A 15,094-nucleotide genomic window follows, 5' to 3' on the forward strand; every position below is an offset into this window, starting at 1 on the left:
GCTGGGGCTCCTGGTGAATGGACACGTCTTGGGGGTGGGGGCAGGCTGGTCCTCATGTGGCCCAGGTGGCAGGGCCCTGTCCCCTGAGGACCCCTGCCTCGGCGTCTACCCTGGACTGGCACAGCCTGGGCCAGGTGAAAAGCTGAGGGTCCTGGGGGCTGTCCCCTGGCTCTGGGGTGGGGGAGGCAGAGACCCAGGCCCCGCCCTAGGAGTGCCCAGGCCACCAGCGGGGTGGGAGGTGTCAGCCTGCTTCTCTGCCCTCCAGGTGTGGGCCGGCACTGAGCCCGGGGACTTGGCCGCGCCACTGAGGGCTGCCCCTCCCTCCCAGCTGGTCACCCGCAAGGACGCCATGAGCCAGTCAGGGTCCGTGAGCTGCTGCCCGGGTGCTGCGAAGTGAGCCCCCTCCCCTCCCCATCCCACCAGCAGGCCAGGGAAGGGGGCGGGGAGATGCTGTGGCTTTCCTGCCCTCACCAGCCCCTCCTGGGGGCCGCCAAGTGAGCCCCCTCCCCTTTCCATCCCACCAGCAGGCCAGGGAAGGGGGCGGGGAGATGTGGTGGCGTTCCTTCCCTCACCAACTCCTCCCTACAGTGGCAGCCTGGGCCGGTCTGATGGGGTGGCCAAGATGAGCGCCAAGGACCTGTTTGGTGAGTCTCCCAGGTGATGTCGGCCGACAGGGTGGACTAGACAGGGAAGAAGTGGGGAGCAGCCTCAGTCAGGGAGGGGTCACAGGGGGGGCAGGAGGGGGTGTCTGTCACTGGCCCACTCCCAGTCCTTACAGTCCCCTCCCCCAAGGCTCCCCTGCCAACCTCTGCCTGCTGAGAGAGGCCGGTCAGCCTTGAGGGGCTCAGAGGAGGCCCCTGGACCCTCATTAGTCAATAGGTGGGCAAAGTCCTTCCCCAAAGCTCCGGGCCACCTCCTACCCCAACATGCGCACACTTGGTAAGGGGAGAGGCCTTTACTAATAATTCAGGGAGCATCAATATTGATTTGACTGGGCTCCTCACTGCTGCAACCGGATCGCTGGGGTGGGGGTGGGGTTCAGGCAGGACTGAGTCGCAGGGTGTCTGCTCCAGGAGGGAGGGGGCTGGCTGCCCCCTGCCCCCTGGAGGGAACCACAAGGAAGTGCTGTGGGGCAATAGGGGAGACTCAGGGCCAGTGGGCTGTGCGCTGGGGCTGGGGGCTCCATCTGCTCTAGGTGTAAATGATGTGGGAAGAGAAGGTGCCTGGGGGGCAAACCTGGGGAGCCCAGCTCTGACCATTCCCCAGCTCTGAGCTTCCCCCCAGCTCTGGCCCTCCCCGTGCCCCCATTGCTCCCCCCACTCCCAACTCTGTTTCTCCCTTTCAGCTCTGTCCCCCAGTGCCATCCCACCCCAAGTTCTGTCCTCTCACCCCTCTATCCCCCAGCTCTGTCCCACCCCAAGTTCTCTCCTCCCCCCTCTCTGTCCCCCAGCGCCATCCCACGCCAAGTTCTGTCCTCTCCCCACTCTGTCCCCCAGCTCTGTCCCACCCCAAGTTCTCTCCTCCCCCTCTGTCCCCCAGCTCTGTCCCACGCCCAAGTTCTGTCCTCCCTCTCTGTCCCCCAGCTCTGTCCCACCCTAAGTTCTGTCCTCTCCCCCCTCTGTCCCCCAGCTCTGTCCTACCCCAAGTTCTGTCCTTTCCCCCCACCACTCTGCCCCCAGCACTGCCCCACCCCAACTTCTGTTCCTTCCCCAGCCCTGCCCCCCAACTCTGCCACACCCCCTCATTTGTGCCCAGTTTAGAAAGTGGAGAAGCCCCAGGGAAGGGCAGGGAGGTTTTACCTGGCAGCTTCTAGAGTTGGGGGAAGCCCTGGCCTGGACCCCTCCCCTAGGAAGTCAGAGTGGGGGTGGGGCAACTGCAGCCTTCCAAGGCAGACTCCCCAGTCACAGGCTGCCCATCACCTCTGTGAGCCAGTGTCTTGTTGACTGACTGTGGACCCCAGGGGCTGTCCTGAGGATGGAGGGAGATGGACCCACCAGGAGGGCCCCCACTCACATCTCCGGGGGAGGGCTTCCCTTGGCCCCAGGATCTCACCCGGCTCCTTCCCGGTGGCCGTGAGGGGCCTCAGACTGCACCTCTCACCTCGCCCCCCCATGTGCCCCTTGGGGTACAGTCCCCCCTGGACTGCGAGTCAGGGGCCGCCCTCGGGGGCTGAGTGACTTTGTGTCCTGGTTCAGAGCAGAGGAAGAAGTACTCCAACTCCAATGTCATCATGCACGAGACCTCACAGTACCATGTCCAGGTGAGGCCCGCTCTTGGGGCTCCAGGGTCACAGGGCGGGTGGGGACAGTGGCAAGTCCAGGTTCTGCCATCTGCAGCGGGCGGGGCAAGGCCAGAGTCTGGACCGTTCCAGACTCGGCCGCAGTTTACGGGGCCCCATTCCACCCCGCAGAATTCACATTCCGGGGGGGACAGAAAGGGCCTCACCCCACCCTGGGAGTTCTCATTCTGGGGGACAGAGGGGGCCCTGCACTGGGGGAGACACAAACCCACGGCAGGTGTGGCCGTGGAGCTGGACCTGCAGCCCCTCGCTGGGAGGACCCAGTGGGAAGGAAATGGTTATCCTGGCCGCAAACCAGAACTAGATCAGGCAGGAGAGGAAAGCCGCCCTTCACGGCCGTGCCAGGCCTGGGGGCATTGATTCTGAGACCTGCTGCCGTGGGCCCCCCTTCACTCGAGACCAGCCGCCAGCTCAGGAGGGCACTTTGCTCTGGGTCAGGCTCATTCACACTTTGAACTCAGGAAATGAGGTTTTTAAAATGGCCTTCCTGCCCTGGAAGCTGACAGCATGTTCCTGGCCCTTGTCCAAGCCTGCAGGCAGTGTCGGGGCGTGGCGGGGAGGGGGGGGATCGAGAGGGCCTGTCACTGCCTCACTGGTTCCCCTGGGCCGTCACTCCCCGCCCCCCGCCAGGCCAGGCAGGTTGCTGCCCTGGGAAGCAAATGTTAGAATGGGTCCAGAGCTCAGTCGGTCGGAGTCCCTGCAGCTCTGGAGACGGGGTGTGTCCGGGTGACGGGCCCTCCCTGCCAGCTCGGGCAGGGCTGTGTGGGCGGCTGAGCTGGGGACTGCCAGCGGCAGCTCGGTGTCCCAGGGCAGGGCACAGAGGGGTGGATAGGCCAGCTCTCATCCCCTTCCCTCCCGGGCAGCACTGTCCTCCGGGAGCCAGAGGTGAGACTTTGCCCTGCTTGCTGATGGACCTCGAACGCCACCTGGGCCTCCCAGGCCTGGGTTTCCATCTAAGCTGGCCTGGCTCAGCCTGGTGGCTGTGGAAGGCCCCAGCCCAGCCATGGCCGGGCCCCAGTGGGGGCTTTTCCTGCCCAACCAGAGGGGTGGTGGAGTGGGCGGGGTCTTCTTGCCCCTCCTGAATGAGGAAACTGAGGCCCAGAGAGAGTGAGAGGCACAAGCTACGCCCAGGCAAGTGGGGGCAAGATCAGCCCCACTGCTGGCAATGGGGGTCGCCGTAGGCTTGTTTTTGTTCTTTTTAAAAAAGTATCATACAGCAAAACTGGTATTTTCTAGTGCACAGTTCTATGAATGTTTTGACACGTGTAGATTTGTGTAGGATGAAAGACCTGGCGATTTCCTTCCAAAAAATAAGTCAAAACCCTCTGGATCACAGTGGTGGGAGCCCATTGTGCGTGGAGTCGCCAGGAGTCAGGGCCCCGGTCCACGACGGCTAACAGCAACAGATTTTTGTAACCACCACCACAGGCAGGACACAGAACAGCCACCACCCTAAAACCTCTCTCCTGTTGCTCCTTCGTCTGCACAGCCTCCCCACCTCAACCGGGGCGCTGGCTGATCTGCTCTCCAGCCCTGTGGTTTGTTTCTTTGGGAAGGTCCTGTAAGGACCAGTTTCATTCTGCTTAGTAAACTTATTTTAAGAAAACGTGTGTAGAACGAGACTCTCAGGGCACTGGGCACGTGGGAGTGTCTCCTCAGCCAGCTGGCTCCCTGTGAGCCCTTCCAGAAGGTCTGTCCCCATGCAGCCTGGCTTCTGGTCACAGACAGACCGACAAGCTCGGTGTTGGTGGGTGAGAGTTCTTCATCTAGTGTCAGATGTATCCATGACAAATGTCTTCTCCCTGCACTTGCGATTCGTATGCACAGCTCTCTTCTGATGAGCAGAAATGTTTCATTTTGATGACATCTAATTATACCTTTTTTTTTTTTGCTTTATAGGGAGCCCTGGTGGCACAGTGGTTAAGCACTCAGCTGCTAACTGAAAGGTTGGCAGTTCAAAAGTACCAGCTGCTCCACCTGAGAAAGATGTGGTAGTCTGCTTCCATAAAGACTGTTGTTAGGTGCCGTTGAGTCAGTTCTGACTCATAGCAACCCTATAGGACAGAGTAGAACTGCCCCATAGGGTGTCCAAGGAGCAGCTGGTGGATTTGAACTGCCGACCTTTTGGTTAGCAGCAAGCTCTTAACCACCACACCATCAGGGCTTCTCCATAAAGATTACAGCATTGGAAACCCTATTGTGCAGTTCTACCCTGTCCTATAGGGTCGCTATGAGTCATAAACGACTCCACGGCAATGAGTTTGGTTTGTCTTGCTTTGCTGTTAGGGTTTTTTGTCTCCTCTCTAAGAAGTCATTGTTTTCTTCTAGATGCTCCATAGTTTACAATGTTAACATTTAGGTCTATGATCCATTTTGAATCAATTCATGTGCATGGTGTGAGGTAGGGCTCACACCATATGAATGTCCAGTTATGTTGGAAAGATTTTTCTCCCCTTAAGGAATTACTTTGGTGCCTTTGTCAAAAATCAGTTGATTGGATGTGAATGGGTCTATTCCCAGACTCCATCTGTTCCACTGATCTATTTACTACACTGTTTTACTCATTGTGGCCTTATTGTCAGAGTCCCTGGGTGGCACAAACGCTTAAGTGCTCAGCTACTAGCCAAAAGGTTGGCAGCTCAAACCCACCCAGAGGCGCCTCAGAAGACAGGCCTGTTGATCTGCTTCCAAAAGTCACAGCCTTGAAAACCTTGTGGAGCAGTTCTACTCCACACAGACAGGGTCACCATGAGTTGGAATCGACTTAACAGCAACAACAAAGCTTTACTGTCACTCTTGAAACCAGGTAATGAAAGACCTCCAACTTTGTTCTTTCTCTTCAAGATTATCTTGTCTACTCTAAGTTCTTTGGACTTGCATATAAATTTTAAAATCAAATGGTCCATAATTTATTTCCAATTGTTTGGTGCTAGTATATAGAAAAAACAATCGAATTTTTGTGTATTGAGCAGATATCCTGAGACCTCGCTGAATTCACTTATTTGTTGTAGTGATTTGTTTGTAGATTAACTGGATTTTCTACTTACACAATCATGTTGTCTAAAAATAAAGACAGCTCTTCATTTCATTCATTCTTTTTTTTTTTTTTTTTTTTGCTTCATTGCCCTGGCTGGGATCACCAGCACAATGGTAAACAAGAGTGATGAGAGTGGACATCCTTGCCTTCTGTCCGATCTTAGAAGAAGGCATCCAATATTCCAGTATTGTTTGTTGTATATAGTGTGGATACTTTTGATTAGATTGAGGAAGTTTCTTTCTATTCCCCGGAGTGCGCGTTTTTATCATGAAGGGATGTTGAATTTTGTCAAATGCTTTTTCTGCATCTATTGAGATGGTCATATTTTTTCTCCTTTAATCTGTTAGTGTAGCAAATCATATTGATTGATTTTTTTTTGAATGTTGAACCCACCTTGCATTTCTGGAATAAACCTCATTTAGTCATGGCGTATGACCCTTTTTATGTGTTGATGGACTAGATTTGCTAATATTTTGTTAAGGATTTTTTGCATCCATGTTCATTAGAGATACCAGTCTGTAATTTTCATTTCTTGTAATTCCCTTGTTATGGTATAAAGGTTAATTTGGCCTTATAAAACAAGTTGGCTACACACAAGCAATGAGAAATCTGAAAGGAAAATTAGAGATACAATTCCGTTTACAGTAACATCTAAGAGAATAAAATACTTAGGAATAAATCTAACCAGGGACTTGGAGGACTTATACAATGAAAACTACAAAACACTGCGGGAAGAGATTAAAGAAGACTAAAATACATGGAAAGATGTTCCATGTTTATGAATTGCAAGACTTACTATTGTTAAGATGTCAGTCCTACCCAAAGGGATTTATAGATTCAATGCACTCCTGATCAAATACAAACTGCCTTCTTTACAGAAATAGAAAAACCAATCCTCAACTTTGTATGGAATGGCGAGAGGCTCTGAATAACTAAAACAATGCTGAAAGAGAAAACAAAGTAGGATGACCCACACGTCCTGATTTTAAAGCATACTATACAGCTATGGAAACTCTGGTGGCTTAGTGGTTAAGAGTTACGGCTGCTAACCAAAAGGTCGGTAGTTCAAATCCACCAGGTGTTCCTCGGAAAACCTATGGGGCAGTTCCACTCTGTCTTATAGGGTCACTGCGAGTCAGAATCAACTTGATGGCAACAAGTTTGGTTTTTTTTTTTTTTTTTTTTGGTATGCTACAGTAGTCAAAACAGCCTGGTACTGGTATAACAATAGATGCATAGACCAATGGAATAGAATTGACAGTCCAGAAATAAACCCACGCATCTATGGTCAACTGATTTTCGACAAGTGCTATTTCCATTCAATGGGGAAAGAAGAGTCTCTTCTATAAATGGTGCTGGGAAAACTGTATTACCACCTGCAGAAAAACAAAACAGGATGCATGCCTCACACCAGACACAAAACTAAATTCAAAATGGCTTAAGGACCTAAATGTGCAAATTAAAACCATAAAATTCTTAGAAGAACAAGAAGGGGCAACGCTGTCAGGCCTGGCTTTCAACAATGGATTATCTAAGATAATAACAAAAGCACAAACAGCAAAGGACAAAATAAATAAATGGGACCTCATAAAAATTAAAGTCTTTTATTCTTCAAAAGACCTTACCAAAAAAGTGAAAAGGCAAGCTACTGACTGAGAGAATATCTTCAGAAACCATATACTTACAGGAATCTAATAACCAAAATATATATAACACTTAGACAACTTAACAACAAAAAGACAACCCAATCATAAAATGAGCAAAAGACTTGAATAGACATTTCACCAAAGAAGGCATTCAAATGGCCACCAAACACATGAAAAGATGCTTAGCGTCATTAGTCATCAGAGAGATGCAAACCAAAACCACAATGAGATACTATTTCACTCCCACTAGGATGGCTCTGGTCATGCAGTGATTAAGAGAGTGGCTGCTAACCAGAAGGTCAGCAGTTCAAATCCACCAGCTGCTCCTTGGAAACCCAATGGGGCAGTTCTGTTGTTAGGTGCCGTAGAGTGAGTTCCAACTCATAGCGATCCTTATGTACAACAGAACGTAACACTGCCTGGTCCTGTGCCATCCTCACAATCATTGTTAAACTTCAGCCAGTTGTTGCAGCCACTGTGTCAATCCATCTCCTTGAGGGTCTTCCTCTTCTTTGCTGACCCGCTACTTTACCAAGCATGATGTCCTTCTCCAGGGACTGATCCCTCCTGATAACATGTCCAAAGTATGTGAGATGTAGTCTTGCCATCCTTGCTTCTAAGGAGCATTCTGGTTGTACTTCTTCCCAGACAGATTTGTTCCTTCTTTTGACAGTTCATGGTATATTCAGTATTCTTCGCCAACATCACAATTCAAAGGCATCAATTCTTCTTCAGTCTTCCTTGTTCATTGTCCAGCTTTCGCATGCATATGATGCGATTGAAAATACCATGGCTTGGGTCAGGCACACCTTAGTCTTCAAGGTGACATCTTTGCTTTTCAACACTTTAAAGAGGTCTTTTGCAGCAGATTTGCCCAATGCAATGTGTCCTTTGATTTCTTGACAGCTGCTTACATGGGTGTTGATTATGGATCCAAGTAAAATGAAATCCCTGACAACTTCAATCTTTTCTCTGTTTATCATGATGTTGGTCCAGTTGTGAGCATTTTTGTCTTTATGTTGAGGTGTAATCCACACTGAAGGCTGTGGTCTTTGATCTTCATCAGTAAGTGCTTCAAGTGGTTTTGCAAAATTCTATCATGCGATCTCCAGCGTCGTTTCTGTTATCAAGACCATATTTCCAACTACCAGTCCTTCTTCTTTGTTTCCAACTTTTGCATTCCAATTGCCAAGAATTATCAATGCATCTTGATTGCATGTTTAATCGATTTCAGACTGCAGAAGTTGGTAAAAATATTCAGTTTCTTCATCTTTGGCCTGAGTGGTTGGTGCATAAGTGTGAATAAGTCATAGTGACTGGTCTTCCTTGTAGGTGTATGGATATTATCCTATCACTGTCAATGTTGTACTTCAGGATAGATCTTGAAATGTTCTTTTTGACAGTGAATGTGATGCCATTCCTCTTCCCAGTCTGTCGTTCCCAGTCTGATGGTTAAGGTTGTATGTCAGCTTGGCTGGGCCATGGTTCTCAGTGGTTTGGAAGTTATGATGTAGTTTGGCAGTTATACCCGTTGCAAACCCGCTGCCGTCGAGTCCATTCTGACTCATAGCGACCCTATAGGACAGAGTATAACTGCCCCATAGGGTTTCCAAGGAGCGCCTGGTGGATTTGAACTGCCGACCTTTTGGTTAGCAGCGGTAGTTGTTAACCACTAAGCCACCACGGTTTCCTTGGCAATTATGAAATGATGTAATTTGGCAGTTATGTAATGATTGAATGAACTCCATGATGAGATCTGCTATGAGCAGCTAATTTGTTGCAAAGGATTTTCCTTGGAGGTGTAGCCTGCCTCCAGTATGTAAAATGGATATTCCAACAAAGCTCTCACTCTGGATCCTGCATCCAGCTCGTCATCATCTGACCTCTAGTTCTTGGGCTTGAGCTAGCAGCTTACTGCCAATCATCAGCAGGTAAGGGATTGGTCAGCCTCTGCAGCCTGTGCGCCAGCAGCCTGCCATCTGACCTGCCGACCTTGGGTTCATCTTCCCTATAGCTATGTGAGTCAGAAGCCTCCAGCCTGGCACTTGACCCATGGACTTGGAACATGCCAGCCTCTACAAGCACATGAGCCATTTCCTTGAGATAAATTTCTTTCTATATATATTTATACACTTCACTGGTTTTGCTTCTCAAGAGAGCCCAGCCTAAGACATCCAGCATAGTAGACCATATGATTGTCTGATTCTAAATGGCCATTACCAGTCCATTTCAGCTCACTGATGCCTAGGATATCAGTCTTTATGTGTTCCATTTCATTTTTGATGACTTCCAGTTCTGCTAGATTCATACTTTGTAATTCTATGTTCTGATTATTAATGGATGTTTGCAGCTATTTCTTCTCATTTTGAGTCATGCCACATCAGCAGATGAAGGTCCCAAAAGCTTGACTCCATCCATATCATTAAGGTCGACTCTACTTTGAGGAGGCAGCTCTTCCCCAATCATATTTTGAGTGCCTTCTAACTTGAGGGGCCCATCTTCCAGCACTGTATCAGACAATGTTCCGCTGCTATTAAAAAGGTTTTCACTGGCCAGTTTTTTAAGAAGCAGATCATCAGGTCCTTCTTCCTAGTCTGTCTTAGTCTACTGGTATTTGAAATACCGGTGGCATAGCTTCCAGCATCACAGCAACATGAAAGCCACCACAGTACAACAAACTGACAGATGAGTGGTGGAGAACTACTATATGACCCAGCAATTCCACTCCTAGGTATATACCCAAGAGACTTGAAAGCAGAGACTCAAAAAGAGACTTTTACACCATTGTCCAGTGCAGCACTATTCACAATAGCCAAAAGGTGGAATCAACCTAAATGTCCATCAACAGATGAAGGGATAAACAAATGCAGTTACATACATACAATGAAATACTACTCAGCCATTAGGAAAATGCACAGAGACCAAAGTTTATCCGTGGTTACCAGGGGCAGGAGGGAGGGGGAAAAGGAGGGTTAACAGTGATAGAAAAATCGCATTGATTAAGGGCAGGGTTGCACAGCCACTTATTGTAATTGCTGTCAATAAGTTGTAACCTATAAAAAGTTGAATTGGCAAAACTTGTGTGACTGACAGATATATTCATAACAATGACAAAAAAAAAAAAAAAAGAGTAGCTGCTGAGGCTGCTTATGTACAACCAAGCACCTCATGGGATTTGATTCCTTGGTTTGGAGACTTAGGATCATGGATTCATGGGACATCCAAGTTAATTCACCTAATGACATGTTTAGTGCTTCTGTTCTACCTTCTAGTTCATTGCGTAGTGCCTGGGGCCTTAAAAGTTTGCAAGCGGCCATCCAAAGCACAACAATTGGTCTCTATTCACCTAGAACAACAGAGGAAGAAAGAAAGTCAGGAATAAGAGGAGGATATGGAATTTGTGGCTAATTGCCTCCAGGAACAACTGCCTCCTTTGCTGTGAGACCACAAGAACTGAATGGTGCCTGGCTGCCATTACTGAATATTTTGATCAAAGATTCCATAAAAGAATCCTGGTCAAAAGGGGGAAAATGCATAACAGAATTACAAATTCTCATGGACTTTAGAATTTCTGGAGCCATGAAGGGTGGCTGAACCCCTGAAACTATTGCCCTAAGATAATCTTTAAACCTTAAACCAAAAATTTCCCCTACAGTCATCTTAAAACTGAACAACAGCTTAACTAGTAAAAAAGATCTGCCTTGAGCATCATGGTCTTTTAAGAACTATCTGTATGGGAGCAAATTGACAACAGTAACTTGAAAGATTAGATAGGAACCTTAGGGGACAGTAAGTTTATGTCAGTGAGGGAGGAACAACTCAGAAAAGGAGAGAATGGTTGCACAACTCACAGAATGTAATCAATGTCACTAAATTGTACATGTAGGAACTGTTGAATTGGTGTCTGTTTTGCTGCATATATTCTCAACAGCAAAAACAAAATTAAATTTAGAGAAAGAATGAACTGAGGAAAACAAAAGAAAAAGCTGGAAAGTGTTCCCTCCCCTGTTTTCTGAAAAAGTTTGTGAAAGATTTTTATTATTTCTTTCTTAAATATTTGGTAAAATCTACCAGTGAAGCCCACTAAGTATAAAGTTTTCTTTGTGGGAAGGTTTTTGATTATGAATCCAGTTTGTGTCTGTAAGATCTGTAGTGATGCTCCCTCTTTCACTCTGGTTATTGAAAATTTGTGTTTTTTCTAGGTTTTGCTTGGTAGGAGTTTATGAATTTTATTGATCTTTTCAGAACCAACTTTTGGCTTTGTTGATTCTTGTCTATTGATTGTTTTCTAGTTCATTGATTTTTACTCTTAATTCCCTTCCTTCCATTTACTTCAAGTTGTATTTGGTTCTCTTTTTCCAGTTTCTTAAGGTGAATGCTTAGATCATTGATCCTAAGTCTTTCTTATTTTCTAATATATTCATTTAAAGCTATAAGTTTCCCTTAAAGCACTGCTTTTGCTGTGTTTCACAAAATCAGATATGTATGTTTTTATTATCATTCAGTTCAGAATATTTGCTAATTTTCTTTGTGACTTCTTCCTTGACCCATGGGTTATTTTGAAGTGTGTTGCTTAATTTCCAATTATTCGGGGATTTTCTAGTTATCTTTTTGTTTTTGGTTTCTAATTTAATTTTATTAGGGTCATAGAACATACTCTGTATGATTTCGGTCATTTGAAATTCACTGAGACTTGTTTTGTGGCCTTGCAGCAGGCTTTGCTTTATTTTGCATTGCTAACAGATTTTACCCTGCCTCCCATAGACAGATCAGCTGCCTCCTATTCCATTGCGCGTTTGCTGCCCCACTTATGTCTTTAACCTGTTGATGGATGTGTAGGTTGGGTTCGGTTGTTCATTACTACAAATGGCTCTGCAGTGAGCAACCTCATAGCTGCCATATTTGCATGTCTGCGGTTTACCTGCAGTAGAATTGGGAGGTAAAGGCTGTGCGCCTTCACAGATGTTACCAAGTCCCTCTCCAGAGAAGCTGGGTGAGTGCAGGTGGGGGTGCACATTTAACCCACAAAGTGTAATGTCAGACATCTCAGTACTGGTAAACAGAACAGATAAAAAATTCAATGATTAATTCATTCCTAATATGATAGAGTCTCAGAGTTTCAATTTGCAATTATTTTATTGAAGGAGAATGCACACAATTTTCTGTTTAAAAGTTGCTCATTTTTCTGTGAAATCTGTGCTCATATCCTACTTTTTTATGTATTTGTTCATTTATATTTAATTAATTCATTTATATTTATTTATATTAATATGATTATTTATATTTAACAAAATTATTTACATTTAACAAAATAGAACTTTTAACAAAGTAAGAGTTATAATTGTGATGCATATTGATCTTTTTATATATAAGGAAAACTGGCCCTTCCTCATAGCTGTTACCTGTTTTCCCCCAGTTTTTCTTTTTACTATGTATTTGTTAGTTTTTTTCCCTAGGCAGCAATTTTTATTTTTTATTAAGTCAAATTTATTAGTATTTTCTTTTGAGCTTCTGAATTTTCTTTCTTGTTTAGAAGAGTCCCCTGGTGAATAAGTCCTCCTTGAGTTTATCAGAAATTATGCAGTATTTTCTTCTAGCACTTTTTTGATTTTGTGTTTTGCAGTTAGGTCTTTGATTGGCTGGAGTTGATGTCAGTATGTATACGGTTGTCCAGCATTGTTTACTGGGTTGATTCTTCCAGAGAGGGCTCAAGGCAGACATGTGGGAGCTCGGGCTGGAGGAGGGCGCGTTTCTTTCTGCCAGGTCAGCTTGGACAGAGGAGAGGAGGTGGGCAGCACAGGGAAACGCTGGCTGGGCAAGGGTCCCGCGGCCAGGCGAGGGTCCCGCGGCCAGGCGAGGGTCCCGTGGCCAGGTGAGGGTCCCATGGCCTGCTGGGCAGAGTTTGCCCCAGACACCAGGACACTCACATCCCACACATGGTCATGGGGGGGGGGGGCCTGTCTCCTACCAGGCACTGCTCCAGGCACTGGGAGACCGAGCAAACCCAGCAGACACAGCCCCTGCCCCACGCAGAGAACACAATGCAATAAACAAAGAAGCCGTATATATAATGTAACCTTGGATAGCGATAAAGAAAAACTAAGTCAGTTCAGGGTTGGGGAGACCATGATGTGTTGGTTGGTCAGGGCAGGCAACATTCCAGACAATCTGCAAGGTAGAGACAAGGGCTCAGGGAAGACTGGGAACAGCGAGTGCAGAAGCCTGGCGGTGGCCCCGGGGAACAGAGGGAGGGAGGCTGGTGTTCCTGGCCCAGCTGCAGGGGATGGAATGTGGATGGGGGTAGATGGTTTAGGGCCTCCGTAGTTTGGATTTTTTTGAGAATTTTTATCAGGGCCCGGCCATGGTCCCCAGAGATATTCGTCAAGGGAGAGCTCAAACTCAACTAAGGTGGAGCTGTGCCCCTTCAGCCCCTCAGGGCAGGCCGTGCCCCCTCAACCCCCAGGGCAGGCTGTGCCCTCTCAAACTCCATAGGGCAAGCTTTCCCTTCCCTCGGACCCCTCAGGGTGGGGCTGTGCCCTCTCAAACGCCACAGGGCAGGCTGTGACCCCCTTCAGACCCCTTAGGATAAGGCTGTGTCCCCATAGATCCTGCAGGGCAGGCTGTGCCCCCTCAAACTCCACAAAGGTGGGTTGTGTCTCCTCAGACCCCCCCAGGATAGACTGTGCCCCTTCAGACCACATAGGGCAGAGCTTTGCCTCCTCTCAGACTCCCCAGGATGAGGCTGTGCCTTGTCAGAGCCCCCAGGGTGGGCACGTCCCCTTGGGCTCAAGCACCCCAGCATGTGGAGGCCACACCCAACTCTGACTACCTGCCCCCAGCACCTGGCCACGTTCATCATGGACAAGAGTGAGGCCATTGTCTCCGTGGACGATGCCATCCGAAAGCTAGTGCACCTGAGCTCCAAGGAGAAGATCTGGATGCAGGAGATGCTGCTGCAGGTCAACGACCAGGCACTGCGGCTGCTGGACATGGAGTCCCAGGTGTGTGTGGGGGCGGGGAGCTTCCCGCCATCCCTGTGTGAGAAGAGTGTGGGCAAAGGGTCGGGTCCCGAAGGGGCTGAGGGTCCAGGGGAGCCTCAGGGGCCCATTGCATGTCCAGGCTGTGGTCACGTGAGCCTGTCCACTGCTGTACTGGAGCCAGGGCCTGGCTGTGTCCACCAGCTGTGGCCCTTGAGCGTTGGTGGCCATGGTCCACATGCTCCACATCCTGACCACGTCCATTTTCTGAGCTCTCAAGTCATCTTCCTATCTGTGTCCTTGGTTCAAACTCCACAACCTGGTCCACAAGTCACATCTGTGTCTGTGGGACTGTGTCCATTAGTGAGGTCCATCTCTGTGCCCGAGATCGGGTCTGAGCCCATGTCCAAGCCCTGCTTGAGTCTATGCTCCTCTCCGAGCCTCGCGTCTGAGCTCCACGTCAGAGCCCTGTGTGCTCGACCCACCATCTAAGCCCCGCATCCCCACGTCTGAGCCTTATGTCCCAGCCTTGCGTCCAGCCTTGCCTCCGACCCGCGTCCGAGCCCCACGTCCCCACGTCTTAGCCCGCCCCCGACCCGCGTGCCTCGTCGCTGTCCGCCCCCAGGAGGAGCTGGAGAACTTCCCGCTGCCCACCGTGCAGCACTGCCAGACGGTGCTGAACCAGCTTCGCTACCCGTCGGTGCTGCTGCTCGTGTGCCAGGACTCGGAGCAGAGCAAGCCCGACATCCACTTCTTCTACTGCGACGAGGTCGAGGTGAGGGCCGTGCAGCCACGGGGGCGCCGCGCGCCCTGACCCGGCCAGGCCTGACCCCCTGTCCCCGGCAGGCGGAGCTGGTGCACGAGGACATCGAGAGCGCGCTCGCCGACTGCCGGCTCGGGAAGAAGATGCGGCCGCAGACCCTCAAGTAAGGAGTGGTGGGGGACGGGGGCGGCGTGGGGAGATGGGAAGGTAAGGCGGCAGGTTAGGGCACCCAGACAGACTGGGGGCGGGGCCAGGCACGGGGCAGGGTCAAACTAGGTGGGGGGGCTCGAGTACCCGGCTGGGAAGCGGTGGGCAGGCGAAGAGTGAGATATGGGGGGCAGGCTGGGTGGGCGGGGTCAGGTACGGGGAGGG

At 49.2% G+C, this 15,094-nt stretch overlaps 1 protein-coding gene across 1 annotated transcript in view; it reads left to right on the plus strand.

The window, feature by feature from the left end:
- Nucleotides 1-346: 346 nt before the first annotated feature.
- The window catches only part of EPS8L2 (EPS8 signaling adaptor L2), a 21,154-nt gene continuing 6,406 nt past the window's right edge, over nucleotides 347-15,094 (plus strand). Inside the window, exons 1-6 of the mRNA XM_012559396.2 lie at nucleotides 347-393; nucleotides 589-644; nucleotides 2,196-2,260; nucleotides 13,822-13,983; nucleotides 14,585-14,734; nucleotides 14,806-14,885. Of these exons, the coding sequence (XP_012414850.1) occupies nucleotides 350-393; nucleotides 589-644; nucleotides 2,196-2,260; nucleotides 13,822-13,983; nucleotides 14,585-14,734; nucleotides 14,806-14,885 (557 nt within the window). The 5' untranslated portion in view covers nucleotides 347-349. The remainder of the gene's footprint in view (nucleotides 394-588; nucleotides 645-2,195; nucleotides 2,261-13,821; nucleotides 13,984-14,584; nucleotides 14,735-14,805; nucleotides 14,886-15,094) is intronic.

This window comes from Trichechus manatus, unplaced genomic scaffold, assembly GCF_000243295.1.
Source record: "Trichechus manatus latirostris isolate Lorelei unplaced genomic scaffold, TriManLat1.0 scaffold00244, whole genome shotgun sequence".
Classification (NCBI taxonomy): domain Eukaryota; kingdom Metazoa; phylum Chordata; class Mammalia; order Sirenia; family Trichechidae; genus Trichechus; species Trichechus manatus.